General features: G+C 55.9%; 2 protein-coding genes across 3 annotated transcripts; both read right to left on the bottom strand.

Annotated features, from left to right (window-relative positions):
* Positions 1–162: 162 nt before the first annotated feature.
* On the bottom strand, positions 163–3,366 carry GPSM3 (G protein signaling modulator 3). Its single transcript, XM_026482597.4, has 4 exons — positions 1,894–3,366; positions 1,573–1,681; positions 1,154–1,353; positions 163–929 (listed from the first exon to the last, which is right to left on the bottom strand). Exons 1-4 carry the CDS (start codon positions 1,933–1,935, stop codon positions 792–794), a joined length of 489 nt encoding a protein of 162 aa, XP_026338382.1. The 5' UTR covers positions 1,936–3,366; the 3' UTR covers positions 163–791.
* An 81-nt stretch (positions 3,367–3,447) lies between these two features.
* On the bottom strand, positions 3,448–25,573 carry NOTCH4 (notch receptor 4). 2 transcript variants are annotated; one of them, XM_026482596.4, is made up of 30 exons: positions 25,379–25,573; positions 24,510–24,591; positions 24,028–24,320; positions 22,218–22,565; positions 22,020–22,142; positions 21,665–21,901; positions 21,393–21,548; positions 20,886–21,080; positions 19,345–19,458; positions 18,040–18,153; positions 17,830–17,952; positions 16,815–16,974; positions 15,856–16,001; positions 15,421–15,573; positions 15,084–15,201; positions 14,779–14,866; positions 14,283–14,433; positions 13,254–13,438; positions 10,917–11,169; positions 10,578–10,690; positions 9,233–9,756; positions 8,253–8,636; positions 7,972–8,147; positions 7,242–7,461; positions 7,015–7,087; positions 6,773–6,911; positions 5,964–6,259; positions 5,569–5,716; positions 4,964–5,061; positions 3,448–4,762 (listed from the first exon to the last, which is right to left on the bottom strand). In XM_026482596.4, exons 1-30 carry the CDS (start codon positions 25,434–25,436, stop codon positions 4,049–4,051), a joined length of 5,982 nt encoding a protein of 1,993 aa, XP_026338381.2. In that variant the 5' UTR covers positions 25,437–25,573; the 3' UTR covers positions 3,448–4,048. The 2 variants fall into 2 exon arrangements, with proteins under 2 accessions (XP_026338381.2, XP_026338380.2); XM_026482595.4 differs by having other exon boundaries at positions 7,006–7,087.
* Positions 25,574–27,035: the final 1,462 nt, after the last annotated feature.

A 27,035-nucleotide genomic window follows, 5' to 3' on the forward strand; every position in this document is an offset into this window, starting at 1 on the left:
ATAATTAGGGAGGTCTCCAGCCGCTGCTTAATGAGCCAGTAATTAACCAGCCAGGGAGGGGAGCTGGCCTCCCGCCAGACTGGGGAGAGAGGCGGCCTCTGGCCTCACCTTCCTCCCCCCTCCTCCGCTCCCCCTGTAGCCCCAAACACCAGTCTTTTTCAGTTCGGAGGAGAATTACATTTATTCATACAACCAAAACATCAGACTCAGAGCAGCAGTGGGGAGGCAGGGTGGGCAGTGCTAAGTGTCCATTCACAGCCTGTAGGCCCCTCAGTCCTGGGGCTCGGGGTGCTGGTGGTAGGGTGGGAGAATGGTCTATCTCTTTGCAATGTCCTCTCTCCCTTCTTTCTGGGAAGGAGGGTGGAACTGTCTCTCAGACCCTAACCTTGGGAGATTTGCCTTTTCTTGGGAGCTGGAGGCCTGCCCTCAGATTCTGCCTAGTGGCTAGACTACTGAGGGTGTCTCACAGCTCAGGACCGAGACTTACAGCCACTCCGTGGGATCAAAGGAGGGGGTGGGTTGTCCCTCAGTGGCTGGGATCCTTTCACTGCTTCAAGCTCCCACCGACTGGGGGAGGGAGTTAAATGACCATCCTACTTTGACTATTCCCAGGATTTGAGGACTTTCACCCCCTCCATTCCCAGGAAGGGTGGATGAGGGTGATGAATATTGAGATTTCTCCTGGGTCCTCCAGTCTCTGGTGCCCCTGCCAAACAGGAGTTGAGGGGATGCAGTGGGCTGCCCAGCTTTGAGCCCCAGCAGTGCAGAGTGGCTGGTGGGGGGCTCAAGTCTCAGCAGGTATGTGTGGGGGGCCGGGACCTTTGCTCCTCCATTCGACCCCCACCCTGAACTCTCAGCAGCAACTCCAGGAGCTCCTGTCCCCCTGGGGGTAGGGGGGGCTCTGACCGCTGGGCTTCCATCCGCTGGCACTGGAGGAGTGGAGGAAAGGGAGGGTGTTGGTCAAGTTTTAAGAACAGGCCTTGAAAGGAGCCAAGGCTGGTGAAAGGGGTATAGGGGACACCTGTGATGGGCATGACGGGACTAGGCCTGGCAAGGGGGCAGATGCTGGGGAGAAGGAGGGGTAGGGCCCAAAACACAACAAGGGCCAAGAGACCAGGAAGCCTGGGTCTTGCCTTCTGGGGAGGTGTCTCACCTGGTGACTGAGGATAGTGCTGTAGAGCTGTTCTCTGTCCTCAAGAGGCCGGAGTGGGGCTGGGGCTATGCTTGGGGGGTTCTGGGGGATGTGGAAGGTGGCTCTCTGCTCTTCTAGGCGGCGGGACTGGGCCTCAGCCACCAAATCCAGAAGGAGCTCAGTCTGTAGGGAGAGCAGGGAGGCGGAGCGGGGCCCCAGGGCTGGGGAGAGGAGGGGTAGGGCTCAGAGACCCAGAGTAATTGGCAGACAGGTGGGTTGGTGGTGCAAGGTGATTAGGCACTTGGGGTCAGAGCTGAGGGGGTGTAGTGGGGAGTCAGGAGGAGGTGGGGAGAGGGCCCACAAAGGAGTGGGCCTTGGTAATGGGATCAGGAAGGATGTGGGCACCAAGGTCGGGGAGCTCCCTGGGCCGGTGAGGGTACCTGTGTGGTGAGTCCCTGGAGGAGGAGGGGACGGAGGAGCAGATCGCCAAGGCCGATTGGTGGTGTTCACAGGGGGCCAGTCATGCTCATCCTGATGGGGGCCTTGATGCTGGGAGACATCCGGTCCAATCAAGCGGGGGCGTGGTGGGCAGGGGGCTAGGCCAACAGCCCATTTCCTTTCTCTGTGTCTGTTCCTGCCTCAGTTTGCCCAAGCCCTTCTAAGTCCCCCGAGTCCCCTGTCACTACGTCTCTGGCCCAGGTCCTCTCACCTCCCTTTCTCCCAGTATCAGCCTCCCCAGCCCAGTGCAGTGCGCAGCTCACCTGGTCACTTTCCTCTTCTTCCTGGGGTCTCTCGGTCTCCATCCCCTGGGGGGAAGAAACTGATGGGGGAGGGGTAGCTGGGATTTGGGAGGAGGAGGGCTGGAACCCTAGGTTCCTGAGGGGAGTGGGGGCTGGAAGGGGTGGGGGTGAGCCAGGGGCTGGATGCCTGGGTACTGAGCAGGAAGCTGGGTTCCTGGTCAGCCCCCCCACGGGCCCCGCCCATCCCTGTCAACTTCCTCCAGTTCTCTTTTCCCACCCAAACTGCTTGCTCGACCTCTCTTGCCCCAGGGGAGCACAGAGACTGGGAAAAGCTCCTCCAGCTGCAGTAGTGGAGGGGGTTCATGATGGGGAAGGACTCTTGGACTTCTCATCTTATGTCTCAGTAGACCCTCAACCCCCGGCTCTGTTCTCTCCACTCCCCTCCTCCCCTTCAGCTCTTTTTGTCAACACAGGAACTAGCTACACAGGAAGTGGTTTTACTCCTCAGAACCCCCCTCCCGCTCCCAGGTCCCTTTCCTAAGAGGACCCTGATGTAGGCTTTGACCTTCCCCTTTGTCCCAGCTTCCAAAAGACTTATGGGGACTGGGAGGAGCATGGTTCCAGTGGGAAGCAGAGGACTCAGAACCAGGGATGTTGGGCCCTCAAACATACACATTTACCCCTAGTAGTGGCTCCAACACAAAGTATTCAATAAATATGCGTCGAATAGTTATCCCTGCCCTCCAGGTGCTTACAGTCTATTCAGGATACAAGGCATATACCAAATGTGAGGGGAGGGTCAGAGGAAACTTTCCTCTGGTCATGAATGAAGGATATAGAAATGGAAAAGGGCTTGGTCTCAGTACTGGTCCCTGGCTTGGTCTCAGTGCCGGTGAGGTTGCCTGGCACCAGGGTGGGAGCAGGACAGAGATATTCTAGGACCTCTAAATGGTAATGTGCCATATTATGTTTACAGCTGAGTGGTTTGGAGCATGAAATGTGATGAAGAGATCTAGTTCTACCACTTAATGCTTTGCAATCTTGGGCAAATAAAATCTCTGTGCCTCAGTTTCTCAAAGAGTGCTCTACAAGCACCTGCCTTGTAGAGTTGATGTGAGGGTTAAATGTGATAAAAGTATTTGGCTATAGTGAATGCTCAATAAATGGAACTTACTATTAGCTTTCAAAATGCCTCATGCCTCCATGTCTCAGGCCCATTACCATTAAAGAGGTGTAAACATGTTTCTGAAAGGTGGATAAATGGTTGAGATGCTCTCTCCATCTTCCTCAGCTTGAGGTTTTAGGAATAACTAAATGTCCTTGGAAGAGGACAAAGGATATGCATGGTCTAGTGTGTGGGTGTGTAGTTTCTCCCCGGGCTATGAGAGATTCCTGCTTTCAGATGATACTCTAAATTAGCCCAGTACCCCCAAATCTACTTACTCTTTCTGTTAAATTGTAGTTAAAGCCTCCATCCAAAGGGATGACTTCGATTTTAGGTCACAAAATTCTGAAAACACTATGCAGTCATTTCCATATTTTTTCCCATTCCACTCAACTCTTCAAAAAAAAAAGTTAACACTTCAAATAAGCTTTATTATGGGGTGACAGATTTGAAGTTCTTAAAAAGAGATGGTGGTGATGAGAAGAATGGCGCCTCATCCCTGCGATAGTTTGTTGAGGAGGGAAGTGGGGAGAGTGCAAGGGATCATCAGCTGGAGTGGCCCTTGGCCCCCCCCCTTCAGCACCTACAGTGCCTGGCACATAGTGGGCACTCCATAAATATTTGTTAGCCATTTGTGGGTGGTGGATGTGATGGGTGATAGAGGTTTCCTTTGGATACCATATACAGGAAAGAACATCTCACATCCTGTATGTCTGCAGTTATTGGTTCTAGTTGAGAGGTACTTCCCCAGTTCCACTCCACCCTTCGGTAGCCCCTCACCCTTATTTCCTGGGAGAAGGGCTGGGCCCTCGTCATTCCAGCACCCTAAACCCTTTTTCCAGGGCTGGAGCTTCTCCACGTGGAAGACGGAGTGGGCATACACTCATTTGGGGAGGGATAGCATACTCATTACCCTTCACTTTTGGGGCTCCAGGATCTTAAAATCTGGTCTTTCCAGACTGTCCTATAATGGGTGTCCACTTTTAGAATCCCTCCCTGTCATGTAGCGTCCTATTTTTGACCCTCGCCTCCCGCGTTTAAAGGTACTGCTTGGTGGGTTGGGGGACCCCAGGCAACTTGAGGGGATCCCCGCTCGGGGGACGGCGTAAGGCAGGGAGGCGGAATCGGAGTGTTGGAGGTGGGGCCGCAGGCTCCCAGGGTCACCCAATCGCAGGGCCAGTCATCAGCCGAGGCCACACCCCCGCTCCCGGAAGCGACCCTGGATCTTCCTTGCACTATCGCCGGGTTGGGCCGAGGCCCGCGCATGCCTGCAGAAAACCTACGGGCTCCGGGGGTCGGGCCTCCTCCTGCTCCTCCTTTCGAAAGACTCTGGCAGTGCGAGTAGGCTCCGCCCCCACGCGCGGCCCATTCTACGCACAAAGTCTGGGCTTGCAGACATGCTCCGCCCCCACGCGGGCCAGCCCCAGCCGACAGCGTCCGGCAACGCGACAGAACCCCGCCCCCACGCTGGGGCAAGCTTCCCGACGCGGTCCGTGAGCGGGGCAAGGCGCCCGCCCCTCGGCCCGGCGTGGTTTTGTGATGCGCCTCCAGCGACCCCGCCCCCTCCAGCAGCGTCAGCAGATCCCAGTGGTTGCGCTGGCGGGCTATGTCCCCGGGCGCTAGCCCGGCCTGGTCCCGCAGTCCTCGGGCCGCTCCCAGCCCCAGCAGCAGTTGGGCCACCTCCACCGCCCCTTCTCGGGCCGCGAGGAACAGCGGCGTCTGCTCCTGTGCCGGAAGAAACAGCCAGGGGGCGAGGTCAGGGAGGGCCACGCCCACAGGGTGGCCCTTCCGGACTCCACCCACTTGGCCACTGGCCCTTCCCCCTTCAGGTTGTGTGCGATTCCCGCGCTTTCCGCTTGTCCCACGCCCTGTTTTGCTTTGTTTTGTTCCGTTTTGTTTTTGTAGGGAGCCCGCTCCCGGTCTAACCCTGCTGTCCTGGGCGTCTTTATCGGCTCCGGCCTGGAGAAGGGAGCGGGCGGCCCGGACGTTGTTCACGGCGGCGGCCCAGTGCAGCGCGGTTTTTCCTAGGGGAGGACGTGGATGGTTGTTACTCCGAGGCGGGGGAACAGACGCCTGGGTTCCTGTTTCCCACGGATTCTGGTTTTGGGAGAAGGACTTATTTGGGCCCGCGGGGTTACCGCAAAGGCGGAAGCGTTGCCCGGGTGACCGCCGGCCGGCAGGAAGCCTTGTTTCTCGTAACGTCACCGGCGCGCGGGAGGGACAATGGGGCATTGTTCTGGGCTCGGTGGGACCGGGAGACCTCCCCCCACTAGACCTCTCCCCCTTCCCACAGACGCTCCTTCCTCAGCCTAGTTTCCAGTGGGCCAGGGCAGTGTGTGTGTTGTTGAGGATGAAAGGGCAGAGTTCCATACTGATAACCGCACCGCAGATTTGCCACCCTGACAGCTAGGTGGAAGGGAATCCCCCAGTCTCCAGGTGGTCCCTCCGCTGCTTCCTTTTTTTGCATCTTATCTCACACCGCATCTGTGCCACTTCTCTATACCACACCACCAACCTCTCCAGATCCGTACCCCATTTATCTCTGGCCCCCACATCTGCCTGGGCTGCAATCAGTTCTTCAACCAGGTCCTCCACCGCCAGCCTGGCGGCCAGCATCAGGGCTGTGGTCCCGTCCTCCGTCCGTGCATCCACTGCAGTCTGTCTGCTGCGGAGTAGGAGCTGGGGGTCCAGAGAGGGCCAGTGACCCCTGGTATGTCCTGGACTGCTAGCTCAGGCCCTTCACACTCTTAACCAGCTCCAAATCCGTTGGCGGGATTTGGAGCTCATTCCAGATAACCATCTGTTGTTTCTTTTTCAGATCCCCAATCGCACACCACCTTCCTCTCTGCCAAACCCTAGGGGATGTTTTTGCCTAGCTTTACTTATGAGTGCCCAGTTCCCTTTAGCGACCCCAGTGTGCACTGACCTGGCAAACCTCCCGAGCATCAGCAGCCACAGCGGTGTGAAGAGGGGTGCGCCCTGCTCGATCTGGCTGGTTGGGGTTGGCTCCAGCCTCAAGGAGGCGGCGGGCAGCGGTTGGTCGGGAGAATCGGGCAGCCAGGTGCAGGGGCGTCTCCCCAGTGCCCATAGTGTGAGCCTGGGGACAGGCCCCTCCACCCAACAGGGGTTCCCAGGGCTCAGGGCTTCCCAACCATGCCCCCTGGAAGGTCCTGGACTCCACTCCCCCACAGCAAACTGCTGACATCAGGGGTGTCACCCCATCTGTGGGTGGGAGACATGAGGAATGGGAGACAAGTCAATCCAAAGGACATAACTGGGGGAAGAGGAGAAAGAACATTGAGACTCAGGGAGAATCATAGCCTGAGGTGTCAGGAAGTCCAGTTCTGGCTCTTGATTTTGTGTGGCTTTTTTACTTTTCTCTGCGCTTCAGTTTTCTCATCTGTAAGAGGAGCCAGTGCGCCTTGATTCTCTGACATTCCAAGGCAGTGGTTCTCAAACTTGAGTCTGAACCAGACTTACCTGGAGGGTAACACACATTCCCCAATATCTCAAATTTCTGAGTCCAGTAGCTCTGGAGTGGAGCCTGAGAATTTGTATTTCTAACAATTTCCCTGGTGACACTGATTCTTCTGTCCTGGGACCACACTTCGAGAATCACTATTCTGAGGCACTAACTCTAACGTTAGTTTCCTCAGTTCTAATATCAAAAGGCTTTCTGATTCTAAAAGAGTCAAAGGGAGTTCTCCTTCTCTTGGTCTGGGTTGGCTCACATACCAGGTCCACGAGTGTCCACGTCAGGGACATCCATCTCCGATTCCTGGGGAGGAGTCAACATGGCTGCCTGCGGGAGCTCCTGACAGTCACCGCTCAGAGGCCAGAGCTGGCACTTGGAGGGTGAGGCTGTTTCTTCAGCCTTGGGGATCAGAAAAAGGATCAGTGAAGGAAGGTTGACTTGTCCCATCAACTCTGCCATTACCTCAGGACCATTCCTGCCCCAGTGCTTTCACCTGGCCCACCTCCTCTCCTTCCTCGGGTCCTGAGCACATCACAACTCCATCCTCATCAGCTTCTGCCTCTGGCTTCAGTGCCCTGGAAGGGGTGTTTGGGTACAGGACCTTCAGGGTCTCCAGGATTTCCAGCAGCCTCCTTCCCCCTCTCCCCTTTCTCTGTCATCAACTTCTGATCATAGGTATCTCCACAGGAAAGAGTCCCCTCCATGAGCCCCCTTCCTCCTCACTCTTACTTGAGGCCAATGCTGTCTTCACCCAGGGGAGGCCGGCGTCTGCGGGGAGCTGGCTGAGTTCGAGGCCTTCGAATGAACCCAGGGGGCAGCCAGAGGGCCCCATGCTCTCGGCGCCGCCTCCGGATGAGCTGAAGGACGAGAAGAGCCCCAAGGGCCAGGAGAAGCACCCCGGCCACTGGTGAACACAGCACAGGCCAGGGAAGCTGGTTGGTGGGTGGTGCTGGTGGGAGAGACACAGTCACAAGACCATTTCTGGTGAGCTTGGGTACTACTGTGAGAACTTTGGGCAAGTGCAGTAACTTCTTTCATCAGTTTCCTCATCTGTAAAATGGGAATAATAATAGTACCTGCCTCATGACATTGTCGGGAGGATTAAATGAGTCAATATTGTAAAGCCCTTAAGAGCAAGGCCTGGCCCTAAGTAAGTGCTATATGGTTTATGATTCTTTTGTGTAAGTAGCTGTTTGACAGAGGGATGATTGGATTTAGTAGAGAGAATAGACCAGATGATAACAGTTAGGATAAAGTACTTAGGGAAATGAGGAAGGAGATTGAAGAGCAAATGGGCCATGAGGAGATCCAGTTAGAGAATGAGAGGTTCAAGACGGTCAGTCTCCACACAGAACATTTGGGGTCCCTGCCATCCTGTATCATTTGGCCTCCATTGCTGGTTGCTGGCATGAAAGTGGGTCTGGGAGCAAAGTCTGGGGAGATGGAGGGGGTCACCTACCAGTGCCAGCACGAGGATGGGCAGCCAGCAGGGGTCCTGGCAGCAGGTGCTCCAGGGCCCCCACTGCCGCCATCGCCGCAAGGAAGCGGAGCAGGAGCCCAGGATCCCAGGGACAGCGGGATGCAGGGTGGTCAGGGCCACAGCGGGACAAATCCACACCCATCACCACCACAAACCTGTGGGGGAGGTGCCTCAGAGACCCCTGTGTTGGTCCCTGGCTCCCTTCCCTCCACCCATTAAAAAACTGGTGTCTGCTGCATCCCCCTGCCCAGCCTTCTTACCCAGTGCTGAGAGAGTCCGTCTCCTTGCCCACAGGCTGTGTGTGAGGGGTTGCTCTCTCTTGATGTGAGGGGTCCGGGGTTCCTCCCAGCTCCTCTTCGGCCTGGGCCCCAGGATAGGGGTACACCATGTCCTTGCCATCACTATCCTTCCTTACCCAGAGTCCCACTCTCAGGGTCAGGGATAGCACCCGGGCCAGGGCAAGCAGCTGCTGGTCCAGGGCTGGGGGGCTCAGCACCACCAGCAGGGCCAGGGAGGGCCCCCATTCTGAATCCCCATCTTTAGGCCTGCAGTCACCCCCATCCCAGCCACATTCTGCAGTGTTGCAGCCTTTCTCGCAGTGCCCGTTGTGGAAGTGATCGTGGCAGTACTGGTCATAGGCTGGACTGTGGGGTGAGGAGAGGGAGACTCAGGATCCCCAAAGAAACCTTACCCCCTTCTTCATTCCAGAGAGATGCCTGATATTCCACTGCCTCTAGGGCACTGGTTGCTAAGTGGGGACAGCTCCGGAGTAATGGGCTTAGTCAGGCCCTGGATGGCAGGTAGTCCAGACACTCTCATGTCTGTGACACCCTTGTCTCCTAAGACTGGCCCCCCTCCCCACCCTCCCAAGCTCTCCTGTCTCCCTGAAGGAGAGTCCAAGACCCTTTTCCCTCAGGGGTGCTGGTTGCTAGGGGAGATACTCCATGGCAATGGGGCATAGAGAAAGAGGCTTGAGGCCAGAGCTCCCACAACTCTTAGAGAGGAGCCCAGACAGAGGCAGTGCCCTCCTTCCTGGTCCCCATGTTAAATATTGATACTGCCCTATTCCCCCGGGCTGGAGACTAGTGTCTTCTACCCCTACTTCGCAACGGTTAAAGGGGTGGAAGCTCCCCAGAGCTTGAGGCTGGGGTCACACTGCAACCCAGAGGCACCTATGTCCTTCCTTCTGCCTCACCCTGCCCTCCCCACCCCCAGCCCCAAGTCAGGGTTTCAGGCTCACGTGCAGGCCGGAGGAGTCTCACAGTCGTAGCCATCAAACAGACACTCTGCAGAGTCGCACTGTGGGTGGCACTGCCCGTCCCGGAAGAGAAGCCAGCACCGGGAGTGGGAGGGGCAGCCCTTCCAGGGGTCCGGGACCCCCAGGGAGCAGTCTCCCCCATCCCAATTTCCTCCAGGGCCACTGCAGCCAGCGTCACAGGCCCCATCTCCACCTCTGCCCTCACATCCCTTTGCTCCAGGCTTTTGACACCGGGGCCCTGGAGAGCTGGGAGGGCAGGAGCATCGGAAGCCTGGGGCCCCCAGCCCAAGGATCTCTGAACAACTGCCATTGTGTAGGCATGGAGAAGGAGGGCCACAGCCGCGGGGAGCCGGTGGGGTCAGGCAGTCAGGGCCCCCGTAGCCATTGAGGCAGGCACAGCGGGGTGGGAAGCCAGGCTTGGGGGAGGGCAGACACAGGCCACCGTGGTAGCAGTGATGGAGGCCGCAGGAGGGGGCTCTGTGGCTGCAGGTGGGGCCCTCAAAACCCTGTGGAGAGGAGAGAGATTGCGGGAGGCCCTTGTATTATTCTCCCCCCACCCTGTCAAGCAAACTCTTAGGGTTAAGATAATTCAGAGGGTCCTACAGTTTCATATCTGGAAGGGGTTTCAGAGAACATGAGGTTCATCATTTTATAGATGTTGAAACCATGGTCCACGGTATTTCCACACAGTGACATATTACATAGTGGTGAAAATGGATGAACCCCAGCTGTGCGCATCAACCTGGGACCCTGAGCACTGAGAGAGTGGGAGTAATTAATATTATCTTCATCCTTGGACATGGGGTTATATACTTTTTCTCTGGAAGAGGAACAGGATGGAGGAAGATGTAAGTGCATGTGAGTTATTGTTACTATTGTAATTCTTAGGTTAGGCTAATGGGTTTACGTTTTAAGAGTAATACAAAGAGGGGTGTGCTCAAACCATTGATGTTAGTGAGTCATGAAAGGAGGCTTACAATTAACCTGATTTCATGCATCTGAGGTCCGTAAACACACACACACACACACACACACACACACACACACACACACGTACAAAGAACTTATCCAAGGTCTCACCCAGCTTGACTTTGGGGCCTTCTCTTAGGCAGTGCCCAGGATTTCTGAAAATTCCATTCATGCTACCCCCTGATCCTGCCTTTCCCTCTGAACTGCTTCTGAGTCACTCACCAGGTAACACGGGCTAGCTTTCACCAATAATTCCCCTCTAGTGCTCCCCAGGCTCCCCTCTAGGATCCCAGCTCAGGCATTCTCACCTTGCATCAGTGTTGGGGGCAACAAAGAAGATGGCTTTGCGATCACTCACCTGGGGGCAGTGGCAGGTGAAGCCCAGGGGTGGTCCCACTGTAGTCTCACAAGACCCTCCATGGGAACAGGGCTGGCTCTGGCAGGGGTCTGTCTCCACTTCACACCACTGGCCTGTGGTGGGTGGGATTAGATGTCACACGCTGCTTTGATCACTGCGTCCTTCCTAGCTCATTCCTGGGAATTGACCCAGCACTACCTGCATAGGCAGAGGGATCCTGGGGCATATTCTCTGGGGCGGGGTGTGGAGGCAAGGGGATGGACACGATGACTAGGTTGCCTTGTGGGTGGGGATTGTGAGCTCAGCAGTGGCGCCTACACACACCCTCCCAGGCCTCACCCGTGTATCCAGGCAGACACTGGCAGTAGAAGGCATTGGCCAGAGAGTGGCAGGCTGCCGTGCCGGCGGGGTGGCAGGGCCGGTCCAGACACTCGTCTACGTCCCCCTCACAGCGCAGCCCCACAAAGCCTGGAGGGCAGGTGCAGTAGAAGCCTCCAGGTTTGGGGGTGCAGGTCCCATGGTTGTGACAGGGCTGGGATTGACAAGCGTTGGATTCCTTCGAGCAGTTCTGTCCACTGTAGCCTGGGGCACACTACGGGCAAAGAGGATCAGACAGGGAACCAGTTATCCAGCCTATCCCAACACTATGGGGACCCAGCCCCAGATCATCTGCCCAGCCCTCTCCCCACCTTCCAGTTCAAAGCATCATTCAGCTCACCATCCATCACAGCCCTGTGTAGCCCAACCCTTCAGTCTCAACTCCATGATACACAGTCGCTCAGTGGCGTGCAGCCTAGCCCCTCCAGCAGCCCCAAAGCATCTTACGGCACATTGCCACTAAACAATAGCTCCGTTTTTGGTAAGACCTCCCTCTCCCAGCCACACCTTCACCAGGCTCTGTCATGCTTTATTGATTAATTTGTAAGCATTTACTGAATGCCTACTTTGTGCCAGGCACTGTTTTAGGCACTAGGAATATAAAGAGAATTAGAACTCCTCCCCACTTTTGTGAAGTTCTCATTCAACCAGAGGAGAGAGACAGCTAGCATTTATTACATGATTTCTATACATAACCTCATAAAACTCCCCAAACCCTGCACGTGTGTTACCTCATCTGATTCTCACTTTACAGAAAAGGCAACTGATTCCTGGAAATACTGAGTGACTTGCACAAGTCACACTACTGGTTGGTGGCAGAGGTGGGATTCAGTGCGAGTCTGTGATGTCCTAGCCAGCGCTCTTAAGCATTTGGGGATTGCTTGTTTCATGCCATTGTGCTAGTGGGAGAAGGGTCACAGATGAGGTTCTGTAAAATGAGGTCACTGAGGGGGGTCCTAATCCAATAGGACTGGTGTCCTTATGAGAAGAGCAAATTGGACCCAGACACACTCAGAGGAATGACCACATAAAGACAGAGGGACAAGACAGCCATCCACAAGCCAAGCGGAGAGGCTAACTGGCTGAGTTCTTGCAACAGCAAGGAGAGCATGTAAGAACACAGCACCAGCAAGGCTTCAGGAAGGTGGAGAAAGAGGGAATTACAGAGACTCTGGGGAGCGGCCAGAGGGCTGGGATAAGCAGGTGGGCGGGGTGTTTTGGGGTTGTCTGAGGGAAGGAGTCTCAGGAAAGGGGAGGTAAAGCTGAGTCATGGGTGCAGGGTGCTCACTACTGATCAGTATGCTCCTTTAGTGTATGTTTGAAAATGTTCATAATAAAAAGTTAAAAAATAAAAAAGTTAAAGAGAACGTTTAGGGGATCTGCCTTCTCTCTTTTATTCAAAGTCAGGGTTCTTCTTCTTTTTTTTTTCTTCTTCTTCTTTTTTTTTTTTTTTTTTTTGAGAGAGAGAGGCACAGAGGGAGAGGGAGAGAATCTTAAGCAGCTTCCACGCCCAGCCTGGAGCCCGTCCCGACGCAGGGCTCGATCTCATGCCCTGTGCTGAAGTAAAGAGTCAGATGCTTAACTGACTGAGTCACTCAGGCGCCCCCAAAGTTGGGGTTCTGAGTACAAGCAGCAGGCTGCTCAGACTTGAATCCCAACTTTGCCTCTGCTGCTGTGACCGGAACCATCAAAGAGCGGCCCAAACCCAGTCCGGAGAGAAGTCAGGGACATTTTCCTGAGGAAAGCGCCTCTTGGGCACCATCCAGTGGAAGAGGGGTGGGGAAGGGCATGGAAGAGCCAGTAAATGGGGCGAGTAGGGAAGCCAGCAGCAGCTGGAGCAGAGACTAGGAGGACGGGGGTGGGGCGAGATGAGACCCGAGAGGCTGGCAAGGCTGGGTCACACGAGCCTTGGACTTCACTGTCAAAGAGGTGGGCAGCCACTCAAGGGTTTTAAGCAGGGGAGTGACAGGTCAACTTAACATTGTCAACAGAGCACCCTGGTAGTGGAGTAAAGGCTGGGCCTCTAGGCGGACAAGCGTGGAGGCAGGGCCAGTGTGCTCCAGGTGCCCAGGCGGCATACAGCAAAGGCCTGGACAGAGGCAGTGGGACAAAGGGTGAAGGAGGAAGGACAGAGTTGAGAAAGATTTAGGAGGCCAAAGGACGTGACTTGGCGGTGGGTTGGATGTGTGGGGTAAAGAAAGGAAAGGGGAGTGAGTACACCAGTGCCCCGCCCAGCTACTTTTCCCACATGCAGCCCACCCTTGCCTCCCTTCCCCGTTCTTCTCTAGACCTGCTCACCTGGCAGAGATACCCGTCGTGCTGGGCTATGCAGGTGGCCCCATGTTGGCAGGGCCTGGACTCACATGGGTTCACCCTGTCCTGGCATATACTGCCTTGGAATCCAGGAGGGCAGTGGCAGAAATAGGAGGAGCCACTGTCGATGCAGAGGCCTCCGTTCTGGCACAGGGAAGAAACTTCTGTGCCTGAGGAGAGAGGCACACAGGGATGGGTAAAGCTAAGTGGGGTGGAAAGGTTCTCAGTGGCCCCAGACACGGAGCAGAGAGGCTCTGGGGGATCATTGACATTCCTGGGGTGGGTGGAGGCCACTTGGAGCCTGAGGAGTCAGGAACCTCTGGTGCTGAAGAGGTTATAACATCAAGATCCCCCTCCTGCCTGTTCTGCCAGAATGGAGAGAGATACCTCTTGTTAAACTTATTAGATCATTATAAGCAACTGTATTTTGGTTTAAAACAAGTCTCAAGAAAGAACTCAGAGAAGACTTTGGAGGGGGGTTTAACTAATGGCCTAAGTCTGTGCCCTGGATTTGCATCCTCTGATGTTCTCCCACTGTGATTCCCACCCCCTAACCCCGCAGGAGGCTCTTTCCCGAGTTCTGCTCGTATTAAGCCTCATTTGAGTGAGGGGGTTATTCTTGACAAGGGGGTTGACATAGCGTCCGAGTGAGTGGGGAGCAGCCGTTGAGTTGAGTGCAGTGGGTGAAGTGTGATCCACTCGAGATGAGTCATGACGGTCATGACAGAGCTGGGTTGCTTCCCGCTGAGTTATGTGCCGGTGGTTGTGTTAACCCGGAGTCTTGTTGGCTGAACTGGTTGGGGTTGCCTGAGTTGTGTTGAGCATGGTGGTAGAAGCTGAGTCGTGTTAGGCTGCCCAAGGGTGGAGCTGTAGAATCAGTGTTTGGTCTGTGTTACTTTGACTCTCGGTCGGTTGTTCTGGCCAAGTGTTGTGTGTGGATGCCCTTAGGGATCAGGCAGAGGGGGACACCCTTTCCCTCTTCATCTGCTCCCCAGTTGGTCCTTGAGTTAGTACCTTGGCTCAGAGCGGCCTTCTGACAGGACAGTGGAAGGTTGCAGAGAGACCCGGTCCATCCTTGGAGGCACAGGCACTGGAAGGAGGGCCCAGTCTGGAGGCAGTAGGAATTGTGTGGACAGGGCTTCTGGGCACATAAGTCCATCAGAGTCTGAGGTTTGGGAGGGAGCATGAGTCAGGATAGAATAGGCCCAGAGATAGTCTTCTGCTAGCTCCTCAAAATCCTTACTTCTTAAACTGTCTCCTGAATGGCCTGGGGCTGGGTGATAGCCCCCCTCCCCCACCCTGGTTTCCTTTGATGGGATCAGAAATCTTTTCATTCCTTCTACTCCATGTAAACCTCAAGCTAGACCTCCACTCCCAGATTCCAAACCCTCTCTCATGGGCATACCTCTCCCCAGCTCCCTGCTCTGTCTTCTAGTCCCGGAGACCCTCCCGCTAGCTAGAGCCCTCCGGCCACCGCCCTCCTCAGCACACTTGACTCAGCACCCCTCACCTGGCAGCTGCCTCCTGTGTAGCCAGGGGAGCAGAGGCAGCGGGGACCCTGAGGGCCATCTTGGCAGGTTGCCCTGTTCCTACAGGGGCTGGAACAGGACAGACACAGGACACAGTGGGAGGAGGTCTGGGTGATCAAAGGGGTGGGAGTGTGTGACGTGGTGGTGACATGGGGAACCAGAAAGGGAGGCAGAGTGAAAGGATGTGGGATATGGAATGCGAGACCGCCTGGATCCCCAGAGGAGATGGAGAGGAAGGGTGGGAAGGCTGAGGGCCCCCTCCCTTTCTCTTGGGGTCTTTGCTCACTTGTCTGCACAGCTGGGACGGGTCCTTTCCTCACAGCGTGGGCCCTGGAAGCCCGAAGCACAGAGGCAGGAGGAGGTGCCAGGCCTGTTCACACAGGTACCCCCATTGAGGCACGGGGCTGGAGAGAGGAGGCTGTGAGGGGTTGGGTTCCTTGCCTGTAACCTGGCCTGCGACCTTAGTCACACCACACACAGGACATACACGCCCTCCCTGCTGCCCCCTCAAAACAGCACCCCATCATGGTGCCTCCTTAATTTTTTTTCATATGGCACAAACACACCCCGACCAGTTCCTCTATGCTCCTGTGGCCCAGCTGGAGGACGGCGGGGGCACTCACCAGAGGCACAGTGGTCGGTGCTGGTCTGGCAGCGGGGTCCAGTGTGGCTCAGAGGGCAGGTGCAGGAATAGCCCCCAGGCTTGGGGCTACAGGAGCCACCATTGAGACAGGGCCCTGAGAGACAAGCTGTTACCTCCTCGCGGCAGGTAGGCCCTGAGGGAAATGAGTGCGGTCTGAGAAAGGGAATCCTCTTCTCTTCTCTTCCTCCACTTCCCTCCCCTTCCTTTTCCTTATCCCCATCCCTATTTTCTCCCATCCAACCTTTGGTCTTTTCTTACTTCCTCCCGCACATCACCTGTGTTCCCTGCAGCCCATGCCCGGTTCTCCTTGGTGGTGGGTGACCCAGCCCCGAGTCTTGGACACATGTCTCTATTGGCCTTGCCCTTGATTAGCGGGTGGTAGGCCAGAATGTCTGTGGTTTAGGAAGGGCCTCACCCGTGTATCCTGGGGGGCAGGTGCAGTTGTAGCCAGAGGGCTGGGGGTTGCAGGTCCCCCCGTGGGCACAGGGCATGGAGATGCAGCCCCCCAGCTCTGCTTCACATTCTGGTCCTGTCCAGCCCACATCACACACACATGAGGATCTGGTCATAAAGAGAAAGGGGACGTTTTTTTCTTCTTCTGGTGTTTTTCTCTTCACTCCCCCACCCCCCACAATGGTGAGACCCCTAGGACCCTGAGACTCTGGCCCCTTTCTTCAGTGGCTCTGCTCTGCTCTGCTCTCAGCATTGTCCCCCTTCCATACTAACGTAAGGCTATGTATATATGTTTCTCCTATAACTGTTCATTGTCTGTCTTTCCTCATTAGAATGAAAGCTCCATGAGAACAGACATGTTGGGGCGCCTGGGTGACTCAGTCGGTTAAGTGTCTGCCTTCAGCTCGGGTCATGATCCCAGGGTCCTGGGATCAAGCCCTGTGTTGGGCTCCCTGCTCAGTGGGGAGCCTACTTCTCCCTCTCCCTCTGCTGTTCGCCCTGTTTGTGCTCTCTCTCTCTCTCCCTGTCAAATAAATAAATAAAATCTTAAAAAAAAAAAAAAAGAACAGACACATCGTCTCTTTTGTTCTGTGCGGTTCCTCCAGTGCCTGGAAAAGTATTCAAACATAGTAGATGCTCCATATTTGTCTAATATATGATGAATTGGCCCTGGGATCTAATGCTTTTCTTTCTGCTCTGACCCCATAGCCCTTGGTTTCCCCCATGATTTATGAACTCTGCCCCCACGAGACAACACTCACTAGTCGCACCCTCCCATTGGCTGTGAGCTCAGCACTTTGCCATTTCCTTCCTCTTCCCTCTTGGGCATTTCCCACAGGCTCATCCCTCACTGGCTGTCTTCTCCTGCCCTCGCTGAGGACGACAAGAGGACGGTGCACGTGGGGAGGCCTGGAAGGTTACCTGTGGCAGCGCCCATGGTGGCAGGTGCAGTTGCCCTCAATGGGGGCACAGCCAGGGCTCCCATCGGGGCAGAGGCAGTGGGCCTTGTTCTCCTGATCCTGGCACTTTTGCTTGGGCTGGCACAGGTTGGGGGCACACAGAGGAGCCTCACAGAGATGACCTGCGGTGGGGAGATGGGTCAGAGAGAAAACAGAGTCTCTCCGTGTCCTCGATGGGGCCAAAGCCACTTCTTACATATGACTTGCTCACTCCCCATGAACTGTCCTTCAGTGGCTCCCTATTGCCTCGGGATATGGTCTAACTTCCTCAGAATGACACACAGGGCCCTGCGTGACACGATTTTCCTGTAACTGCTGCGTTCCTCAGTTTCGCTCTGTTGCATCCTAAGCTCAGGACGTCCTGTGGTTCCTTAGGTGGGGTGTGCGTTTCTTCCCTCCACACCATTGTGCCTGCAGTTACCTGCAGCTAAAACCTGCAGTCATTCTATCATGACAAACTCCTGCTCATTCTGCAAGACTCAGCTCAGCCATCACCTCCTCCATGAAGCCTTCTCATCTCTAGTCTGGTTGGCTGGTCCTTTGTGCTCCTGTAGAATCCTGTGCAGTCCTCTCCCGGAGCACTTTTGGGCCGTAACCAACAAGAGACTTCTTGGTCTCTCTGCACTAGATTGAAAGCCAGTTGAGGAGAGCAACTCTCTTATTGGGCCTGTGTTTGTGTTTGGCAGAGGAGACATTTGATACGTTCTTGCTAAATAAGCAAATGAATGGCTTCCTGTTGAACCCATCCTGTTTCTGAGCCCTAATCACACGTTCATGTTGGGCCCAGTGTGGGCCTTACAGACGACACCTGCCGTCAGCCCAGCTTGTGGTTGTGCAGGTTGTGCATGGAATAACTCCAAGGGGTTCTATTCTCCTCTTCTCACATCCCAACCCTCGGATGCCCAGCAGTGACCTCTGCCCCACCCCAAGTGGGCTCAACCCTCCTGCCAGTCTTTTCTAATGCCTCCCCTGCTGACCTGTGAAGCCAGAGGGGCAGAGGCAAAAGAAGGCTCCAGGGAGATCCAGGCAGCTGGCTCCAGCAGGGCATGGGCCACTCAGGCACTCGTCCACCTCCGCCTGACAGCGCGGGCCTTCAAAGCCTGTGGCACGGCAGGAGGGTCAGGGACCTGCCTGGGAGTCTACCCTTTGCTCCCACTCTCACCTCCGGCGATTGAGCCCTGGTTTACCTGGGAGACACTCGCAATGGAAGGATCCGGGCTGGTCCTGGCACTGCCCCCCATTGGCACAGGGAGAGCTTCCACACTCATTGATGTCCTCCTCACACTGGGAGCCAGTGAATCCTGGTGGGGCAGGGAGTGAGTGCGGAGAGATGGCAAAGGTTGTCTTGTTTTTTCTTTTCCTTCTTTCCTTTCTCCTTCCTTCCTTCCTTCCTTCCTTCCTTCCTTCCTTCCTTCCTCCCTCCCTCCCTCCCTCCCTCCCTCCCTCCCTTCCTTCCTCCCTTCCTTCCTTCTTTTTTAGTGACTTTCTCTAGATTTGTTAGGGAGTTTATTACAGATATTTGTGACTGAGATGTCCAGGTATGATTTCATGGATTTAAAGAAGAAATTTAGAGTTAATACTGGTATTTAGTCTTCTGTTTACATATATAGAAATAACATTGCTACACATTGCAATAGAGAGAATCTTGTTTCAAATGGCTTGGTTTGGGGGTTCATCTACATGTTTCATTATATAATGAGGCACCAGTTTGGGGGCTTCTCAAATAGTGATTTGAGTTTCAGAGCATAACAGAGAATAACTTGGTGACTTTGTTTTTCATATAAATAAAGCATAACTGGTTATTTGTGTCAATGCTGAAAATATGTTGTATCCAAAGTTAAATGCAAGTCCTGGCCCTTCCCCTCACCAGGAAACGTGAACCTGGAGGGCTTCTAAGAGAAGACACCTGGGGCAGGTGGAGATGATGGGGGGGATGATGCTGAGCCACCTGCCAGCTGTGTGACTTTGGGCAAAGCTACCTGAGCTCTCTAGGCTCCAGTGTCGTCCTCTGCAAAAGGGGAATAATGGAACCCACCTCATGGTGTCATTGAAAGGATTAAACGAGAGAATGCCTGAAAAGTACACAGCCAAGTGCCTGGCCTGGAGTAAATATTCAATAACCATCCATTATCATCAGAGCAGGGAACAGAGGGGTCCGGTGAAGCTGGAGAAGGATGGCCTGGAGCAGTGTTCCCTGTGTTCAGGGTGAGCGGTGCCAAGACCCGTCCGGGATCCCCACGAGCAGGGAGGGTACACAGAGGACTGTGGAGGAGGGCTAGAAAGGGTGGTTTGGGTGCTTTGGCAGGACAGAGATGAAGGTGAGTACACAGGAAAGATTTGGGGAATATAAAAGAGAGTTTAGGGAGCAGAGTTGGAGAAATGGGGGTCTCCTTGGCCAGGCCAGAGTGAGCTTCAAGAGGCTTGGGGTGATTGCTGGGCCAGCACTGTGGTTCAGGGGTGGGGCAGAGGGCTGGAGTGGGGTCTGCACTCACCCGGCAGGCATTCACACCAGAAGCCGTTGAGCAGGTCATGGCAGTCAGCCTGGTTCAGGCACGGAGCAGAGGCACACTCGTCCGTCTCCACCTCACAGAGTTGCCCTTCTAAGCCTGAGGACATGGGGGTGTGGTGCGGGCTGAGGCTCAGCCAGGTCAGCCCCGCCTGGGCTGCTCACCCCTTCTGCCCAGAAGGCCTGGGTTCTAGAACCAGCATGTGCCCGATCGGGCAGCCCCTCCCAGGGTGCTCTCTGCCTGCGGGTTGGGGAGATGAGCCTGCGGTCCCGCTGCTCTGCTGTGTGTAGTTCTGCCCCCTTCAGATGTGAAAGCTCAGGGAGCAGGGCATCTGCTGGGACCTGTGGGAGCAGCAAGGAAGTACCTTTTGGGGCCATTCTCTGCACAGAAAGTGGGTTCGTCCAGCTGAGCTAATGAGCCTGGAGATCCTCAAAGTACAAATGAGACAAATGGGCATCTGCTTGGAGGTGAGCCAAGCCTCTTGTTCTACCCAAGGGGGCCTCTGTGCCAGGGAGACCAGGAGTCCCCAAGGGGAGTCTTTGAAGGGCATTTGGGAAGGTTGTTTGTTCCGTATTTGTCCTGCATCTTTGGGCTTGTCCTGGTATCGCAGTCTTACCCTTAACTGAAACTGGATTAGCCTCCAGACCTCCGTTGCCCCCCCACTTCTTGCCTGAGGAGTCCGCTTTTGAAGTTTCTTGGTATCTATCCCTGCCCCTTGGATTGCTGGATGGCTTTCTCCGCTTTTGAGCTTGGATGCTGCCCGGGTGAGAAAGGCTGTTTCGTGTGGTGGTTAAGTCTATGGAAGGTCTGGGTTTGAAGCCCGGCCCCGCCACTCGCTAGCTGGATAACTCACTTTACCTCTCTGTGCCTCAGTTTCTTCATTTGTAAAATGGGCACAGCAACAATGCTGACCTCATAGGATTGTTGCAAAGATGACAAAAGGCATGTAAGATGCTCAGGTGGTATCTGGCGCAGGGTAAGCTAGTATTTTTCTGGTTTCATTCAGCTTCCTGGTATCGGCTCTGTCTCTATGTCCCTTTTCTCCCCCTTAGAACTAGCTTGGAGGTAGGTGCAGCCTTGGGGCACCTTTTTTTTTCCCCTGTTGTATCAGATCCAAGCGAACAGGCCCTTTGGGATTTTGCGGGTTCGCTCGATCTCTGCAGGGGAGGGTTTCTGTGATGAGGGGGAGCACTCTGAGTCGGCATGAGCAGAGTCTGCCGTTCTGCTCTTCCTTGACCGGCTTCCGTGTACAGTGGACCACGCTGTGCACTTTACGATGACTATGAAATGAATGCTCCCTCCTCACCCCCAAACTTGGGCAGTGTGTAAGCTTACTATTGTCTGTGGCAGCCCTTCTGCCAGGAGCCGCAGGTTTCCCTGAGCTTTTTTCTGGAGTGAGGATGTGACAAATTCTTTGGTAACTGACCCCAAATGGCCTGGGGTCGTTTGTGTTCTGCAGGGGTCATGCCTGGTGGGTTCAGGATTAGTCCCCTGTATCCTCTGCCCAAGGCCCATGCATCTGGTACCTGGTGGGCAGAGACAGTGGAAGGTGGCGAGCAGGTCCAGGCAGGTGCTGCCAGGGCGGCAGGGCTGGGACAGGCACTCGTTGTGGTCAGCCTCGCAGCGGGAGCCCGTGTAGCCAGGCGGGCAGAGGCAGTCAAAGGAGCCAGGGGTGTTGAGGCAAGAGCCGCCGTGTTCACAGGGACTGGGGCCTTGCTGGGCTGGGAGGAGAGAAGAGTCAGGAGTCCGCAGTGGTCCAGGGTGGAAGGTCAAGGGGGCCAGACTGCCAGGGAAGGCATGAGGGCCTGTTTGTGGCGGATGAGAGCAAATCAGAGAAAGAGCCAGTGTTTTTAAGACAGAGAAGGATCAAATGCGGCCTCGGGGGCTGAGCATTGGTGAGAAGAGCGTGTAGGGAAGAGATGCCAAATCTGGACAAAGTCAGGAAAAAAGAGATGATTATATATTTCATTTGAAAAGCAATTTGCAGAGGCTGCTTGGGGGCTCGGAGAGGATCTGATGCGGGGGTGCCTCACCCATCTGACACTCGTCCAGGTCCTGGTGGCAGGTGGGCCCTGAGTAGCCAGGCTGACACAGGCAGAGTGTGGAGCCCGTCAGGGGATTGGTGCTACACTGGGCCTCTCCGTGGCACGGCTGGCTCAGGCACATGTCCTCCATGTGGCACAGGAGTCCTGGGGGGCAACGTGGGCGTGAGGCTCCCTGGGGCCACTTGAAGCCCCCAGCTGCCCTCCTGGTGCCTCTCTGACTGGCCGTCTCTACCACCACCTCCCCGTGCCCACTGTCACACCTGTGCGTCCAGGTGGGCAGAGGCAGGAGAAGGAGCCCACGCGGTCAATGCAGGTGGATCCTGGGGCACAGGTGGCAGCAACACAGTCATCTAGGTTCTCTTCACAGCCTGTGCCTCCCCAGCCGCTCACACACACGCAGTGGAAGCTGCCAGCCGAGTTCTGACAGGTACCCCCGTTTCTGCAGCGAGGGGGACCCTGAGCGTCACATTCGTCCACATCTTCAGAGCAATCCCAGCCTGCGGAGGGCGGGGTGGGAAGGGGACAAAGGCTGGAACTGGGAGCCCTGTGAGGAGGGGAGGACAGGGGCCGACCATCTGGGCCGCAGGTGCCGTGGACTCGGCTTACACGACTCACCTGTCCAGGTCCCTGGGCAGAGGCAGGTGTAGGTGCCCAGCCCATCCTGGCAAGTGCCCCCATTCTGACACTGGTGGCCAGCACAGTCGTCTGGGTTCACCTCACAGCCTGGGCCTGTGAAGCCTGACAGGGTCATGAGATTAGCTGAGAGAAGGGGACCTCCCTACCCAGAGAGAGGGGCTACAGGTGAGGACACACCTCGGGGGCAGAGGCAGAGATGGAACGTAGAGTCTCTCCCTGGAACCAGCTGACAGGTGCCCCCATTGGAACAGCCACTAGGGGGGCAGGGTCCTGGCTGAAGGTCACAGCGTGGACCCTCCCACCCAGTGGGGCAGAGACACCAGAAAGATCCCAGGGTGTTATGGCAGGAAGTGCCCTTGGGGCAGGGTCCCGGGTCCAGGAAACACTCGTTGATATCGTGTTCGCAGGCATGGCCCTCGAAGCCGGGTGGGCAGAGGCACTGGATCTGGGGGTGTGTGGCCAGACACACCCCTCCATTGATGCAGGGGTTGGCTGAGCAGAAGTCCTGAAGCTGGCACTGCTCGCCTGAGGCAGAGGACAGAGGGGGCTGTTGGGAGCACTGCACAGATCCCAGCTCATCCGAGAGAACCCAGTTCTCAGGCTGGGTTATCTCTGTGGCTGATTTTCACGTTTCCTTCCCTTTCCTCCCATACGCGCTTTGCCTGGCACCACCACCCCTGCCTCAGGTTTGCTGTTCTGGAAATAGGACATGTAGTTGTTGGTGGGACTCTGGCCGACTGGCCTTGTCTTGGAAAATCTGGGTCCTTCCAGTGGTGACCTTTCTCCTTGGTGGGGAGGTGAGAACCCCCAGCCTCTGCAGGCAGGAGACTTAGCGCCTTGCTGTGCCACCACCAGTGTGCCCCCGGGCAGTTGTCTGGCCTCTCTTGTCTGGATTCCCTGATCTTCAGCTGGGTGCAGCGTTCCAGATGATGAGGAGAGGCCCCTCTCAGCAGTTGGCACAGTGGTGATGGCAGCGGTGGCGGCTGGCCCTGGGCTAAGTCAGCACCTCCTAAGCATGGCCCCCTTTCCTCTTCTCAATAGCCGTGCGAGGTGTGCACGTGGGCTGACAACAAGGACATCGAGAGCTAATGCGAGGGCACACGCCTCACCTGTGGTCGGGCTGGCCCTGGGCCTGGGGAAGGGCTGCCCAGAGCCCCTGCTCCAAGCACGGGGCCTGGCAAGTTTGCCACTGACCCTTGTTGTCACACAGCCTGGTCTCTCACCCCCAAGTCCTCAGAAGTGCCTGGGCAGTTAAAAAATCTCCATGCCTGGACCCACCCCAGACCACTAAATCAGCCTCTCTGGGATGTTTAGGGCTTTCCAGGTGATTGCTGGGTTCGCCAAGTGTGAGAAGCCTTGCTTCTAGTCCACCGCTCACAGCGCCCTTTCCTACCCCTGTGGCCTCCTCTGCCCCGTCCAGTCCCTTCCATCCTGATAGGTCAGAGAAGCCTTCCTCTCCAGGGGCTCTCCGCTGTTCCGCACCCTTGACTGCTTCCTCAGGGGAGCACACCCTGCCCCCCGGAGTCCCACACCTTTGCCCCAGGCCTGCACCTCTCTTCCCAGGACTGACACCCATTCCTCTCTCTGGGTCAGTCCCTTCCACCCTCCTCACACCTCCCACCAGCACGTCTTTCCAGGTGCTATTACCACTTCTCAGAATTGAGGCCATTCAGATGCCCAGCACCTTGTGCTAGGCTTAACCCTTTAGCTGCTGGGTGGAGGGGCCGGGGGAGGGGACCAGAGTGGTGCACTAAGGGGGCTTTGGCAGTAGCCGTTCACTGACGGGTTTGGAAATACTTCAACATTGTAACCATTGGTAGGCCGGGCTGGTGAATGTCGGTCTCGGGTAAATGGTCAGCAGGAGTCAGCTTCTTGATTCTCACAGCCTCTGTCCTCAGAAGGGCTCCCCGTCTCTCAGACTCCAGTTCTATGTTTCCCAGCCCCCTGCTCCTGCCTGTCCCGTCTCCCCCACCCCTGCAGTGCTCACCTGTCCATCCAGGCAGGCAGGAGCACTGTGGGCGGCCTGAGGCCTGGATGTGGCAGTGGCCCATTTTGGAACAGAAGGAAGAACAGGGGTCCTTGAGCTGGGCCTCGCACCTCTGGCCAGTGAAGCCAGAGGGGCAGGTGCAGGAGAAGCTGGGGGCCAAGGGAGAGGGAAGGCTGGGGGAGCCTGGGAGGGCGGGAAGCAAGGCTTGGCAGCTGCCCCCATTCTGGCAGAGCTGGGCATCCCGGCAGGGGTCAGGAAACTGGCATGTCTCACCCAGGAAGCCAGGGGCACACCTGAGCGGGGGGAGGAGAGAGGAAGACTCATGTCACTGGGCCCTCTTTGCCTTCTCTCCCACCTCCCTCTTTTGCTTTCCTTTCCCTTCAGAGCCTTCACCACCTCCCTTTCTCCTTCCTTCCCAGTCCCCCTTCCGCCCTGCTCTCCCTCCCCCTTTCCCATCTCCCCCTCCCAGGAGGCACACTCACTGGCAGGTCCCTTGTCCCTGAGATAGGTTCAGGCAGGTGCCTCCGTTGGCACAGGGTTCTGGGGAGTCCCCACAGTGCAGCACTGGGGATGGAATGAGGGTGGCATGGGACCGGGGAGCTTTGTGCTCCCTGTTTCCTCCTCTGGGTGCTCTGGGGGGACCTGCCTGCAGGAGCTCCACACATGTGCTCTCAACCACCCTCCCCTCTGTTCCTGGTCCCCATGTGCTGCTTCTGCCCCAGCGCCGCCCCCCCCCCCCCCATCCCAGGCCTCTAGATCCCCTCAGCTCTTAATCCCCGCCCCCTTTCCTGTTTATTCTCCAGCCTCCCAAGTCCAGCCTCAGGCTCCATCCCTGGGAAGCAGGACAACAGGGCTCAGGAGGGGGGCCCAAGGGACTCCAGGAAGGTGAATGGCTGAGCCGTTGAAGGGATTTCCTCCCGGAAGGGCCCAGCACTGAGCCATCCTGGGGGTGGGGACAGCTGGACCGGGAAAGGGACTTGGTCAGCCCTTGACCTTTCCATGTCTCCATCTCCCGCTTTCTTGTCGTAGCCTCCCCTAGCAGGTGGTCAGTTTTTTTCCCTCCTCACCTCCTAAATGCAATTGCAGGGCCTGCTGTCTCTCAGCTCCAAGGCCAGCTGGGTTTTCCCTGGGGGCAGGCACACTCCCACCCATTCCCCTGATAGTCACCGCCCCTGGCACAGGCCCCAAAGCCTGGTTTGTACAGCTCCAGGGGCAGAGTCCTCCCTCCCTGCGTGAAAGTCTCCACCATCCAGTGTCATCTCAAAGCATGGGGCTTGGCCCTCTGCCTCCAACTCACCGACACCCTCTTAAGGACTATGGATCCCCTGACCTCTCCTACCCCATGCCTCACCTCTGGTCTTGACGACTGAGTGACACAGCAACAGCAGCAGCAGTGAAGGGGGCTGCATTCCAGAGCCCCTGCCCCAAACCCAGATCCCCTCGCCGCCTCAGACAAGGACCCCGAGAGCCCTCACTGAGGCAGGAGCCACCTCCTCTGCTCCCACGGCCCCTTCCTCCTCCTCTGCCTGCTGCAAGCCTCACGTCTGAGCTGTTTCCTGAGTCACACAATGTCCTGGACACCCTAGTGATGGGAGGGGGAGGAGTGGAGGAACATTGAGGGGGATGAAGGAGGGGCCTTCTGTTCCTGACAACCCCTGGGGGGGGGGAGTGGGACTGTGTGGCTGGAGGGCAGTTGATAGGAGGGGAGCACCGGGCTGGGGGGTGGGGGTGGGCTCTGGGTTCAGTCCCAGCCCTCCTATTGCGTGCTCTCCTCTTCTAGAGATGAGAATGGCAAGGTGGCTGCCCCTTGCCTTGGGAGGGTCAGGACGGGGAAACAGAGGTGTGGGGTGCTGAGACATCCGTTCCAGGTCCATATCCGTGCTTCCTGGACAATCTGCAACTTTCCATAAGTTGGAACCACTAACCTTGGCAGAGGGAACCCAAGGCCTTTGCTGGGGACTCAGTTTTCTCCTTTTGGGGAATAGGCAAGATACTGGGCTGGTTCTGGGGGAAATCTTCGCCTGCCTTTGTTGGGGAACGTGTAAGAACATCATCAATGATGAATGAATGTTATCTATACTAAAATCTGCAGTCTGGATAAACCACAGCAAACATTACATTTGGGTAGGTTCCCCTTCCCTCCCTTCACTGCAGAGATCCCTAGGATGCAAGGAATGTCAGGGTTTTTTTTTTCGTTTTTTTAATATTTTATTTATTTATTTGGAGAGAGCACAGTGGGGGAGGGCCAGAGGCAAAGGGAGAGAGAGGATCTCAAGCAGACTCTGAGCTGAGTGTGGAGATCAATGTGGGGCTTGATCCCACAACCATGAGATCATGACCTGAGCCGAAATCAAGAGTCAACTGACTGAGCCACCCAGATGTCCCAGGAATGCCAGATTTCAAATTCAAAATTGGAGTAAATAAAATGACCAAAGAAAATTCATTGCTTTAACTCATTCTGCCTTTGTGAGTCAACCCAGGACAGCTTTGGGGTCAGCCATAGACTTAGTTCCTCTAGTAGCACTGAGAACCGAGAGTCTGGGTGAGAGGAGGTGTCATCCACAGCCATGCCCAGCGCCCAGCATTGGGTGCCCAAGGCTGCAGCCTGGTGTGCCCAGAGTACCTTCCTTTTTTTTTTTTTTTTTAAAGATTATTTATTTATTTATTTATTTGACAGAGATAGAGACAGCCAGTGAGAGAGGGAACACAAGCAGGGGGAGTGGGAGAGGAAGAAGCAGGCTCATAGTGGAGGAGCCTGACGTGGGGCTCGAACCCAGAACGCCGGGATCACGCCCTGAGCCGAAGGCAGACGCTTTAACCGCTGTGCCACCCAGGCGCCCCCAGAGTACCTTCCTTTTTAAAACCCTTTTTATTTGGAGATCATTTAAAGGTCACAGAGAAGGGGCAAGGATATAATTTCAGGGTACTCTTCACTCAGAATCACCCATTGACGTCATGACCACAGTTGCTTAACATTATTTCTCTAAATATGACGTATTTGTATTATA

This window comes from Ursus arctos, unplaced genomic scaffold (genome assembly GCF_023065955.2).
Source record: "Ursus arctos isolate Adak ecotype North America unplaced genomic scaffold, UrsArc2.0 scaffold_31, whole genome shotgun sequence".
NCBI classification, from domain to species: domain Eukaryota; kingdom Metazoa; phylum Chordata; class Mammalia; order Carnivora; family Ursidae; genus Ursus; species Ursus arctos.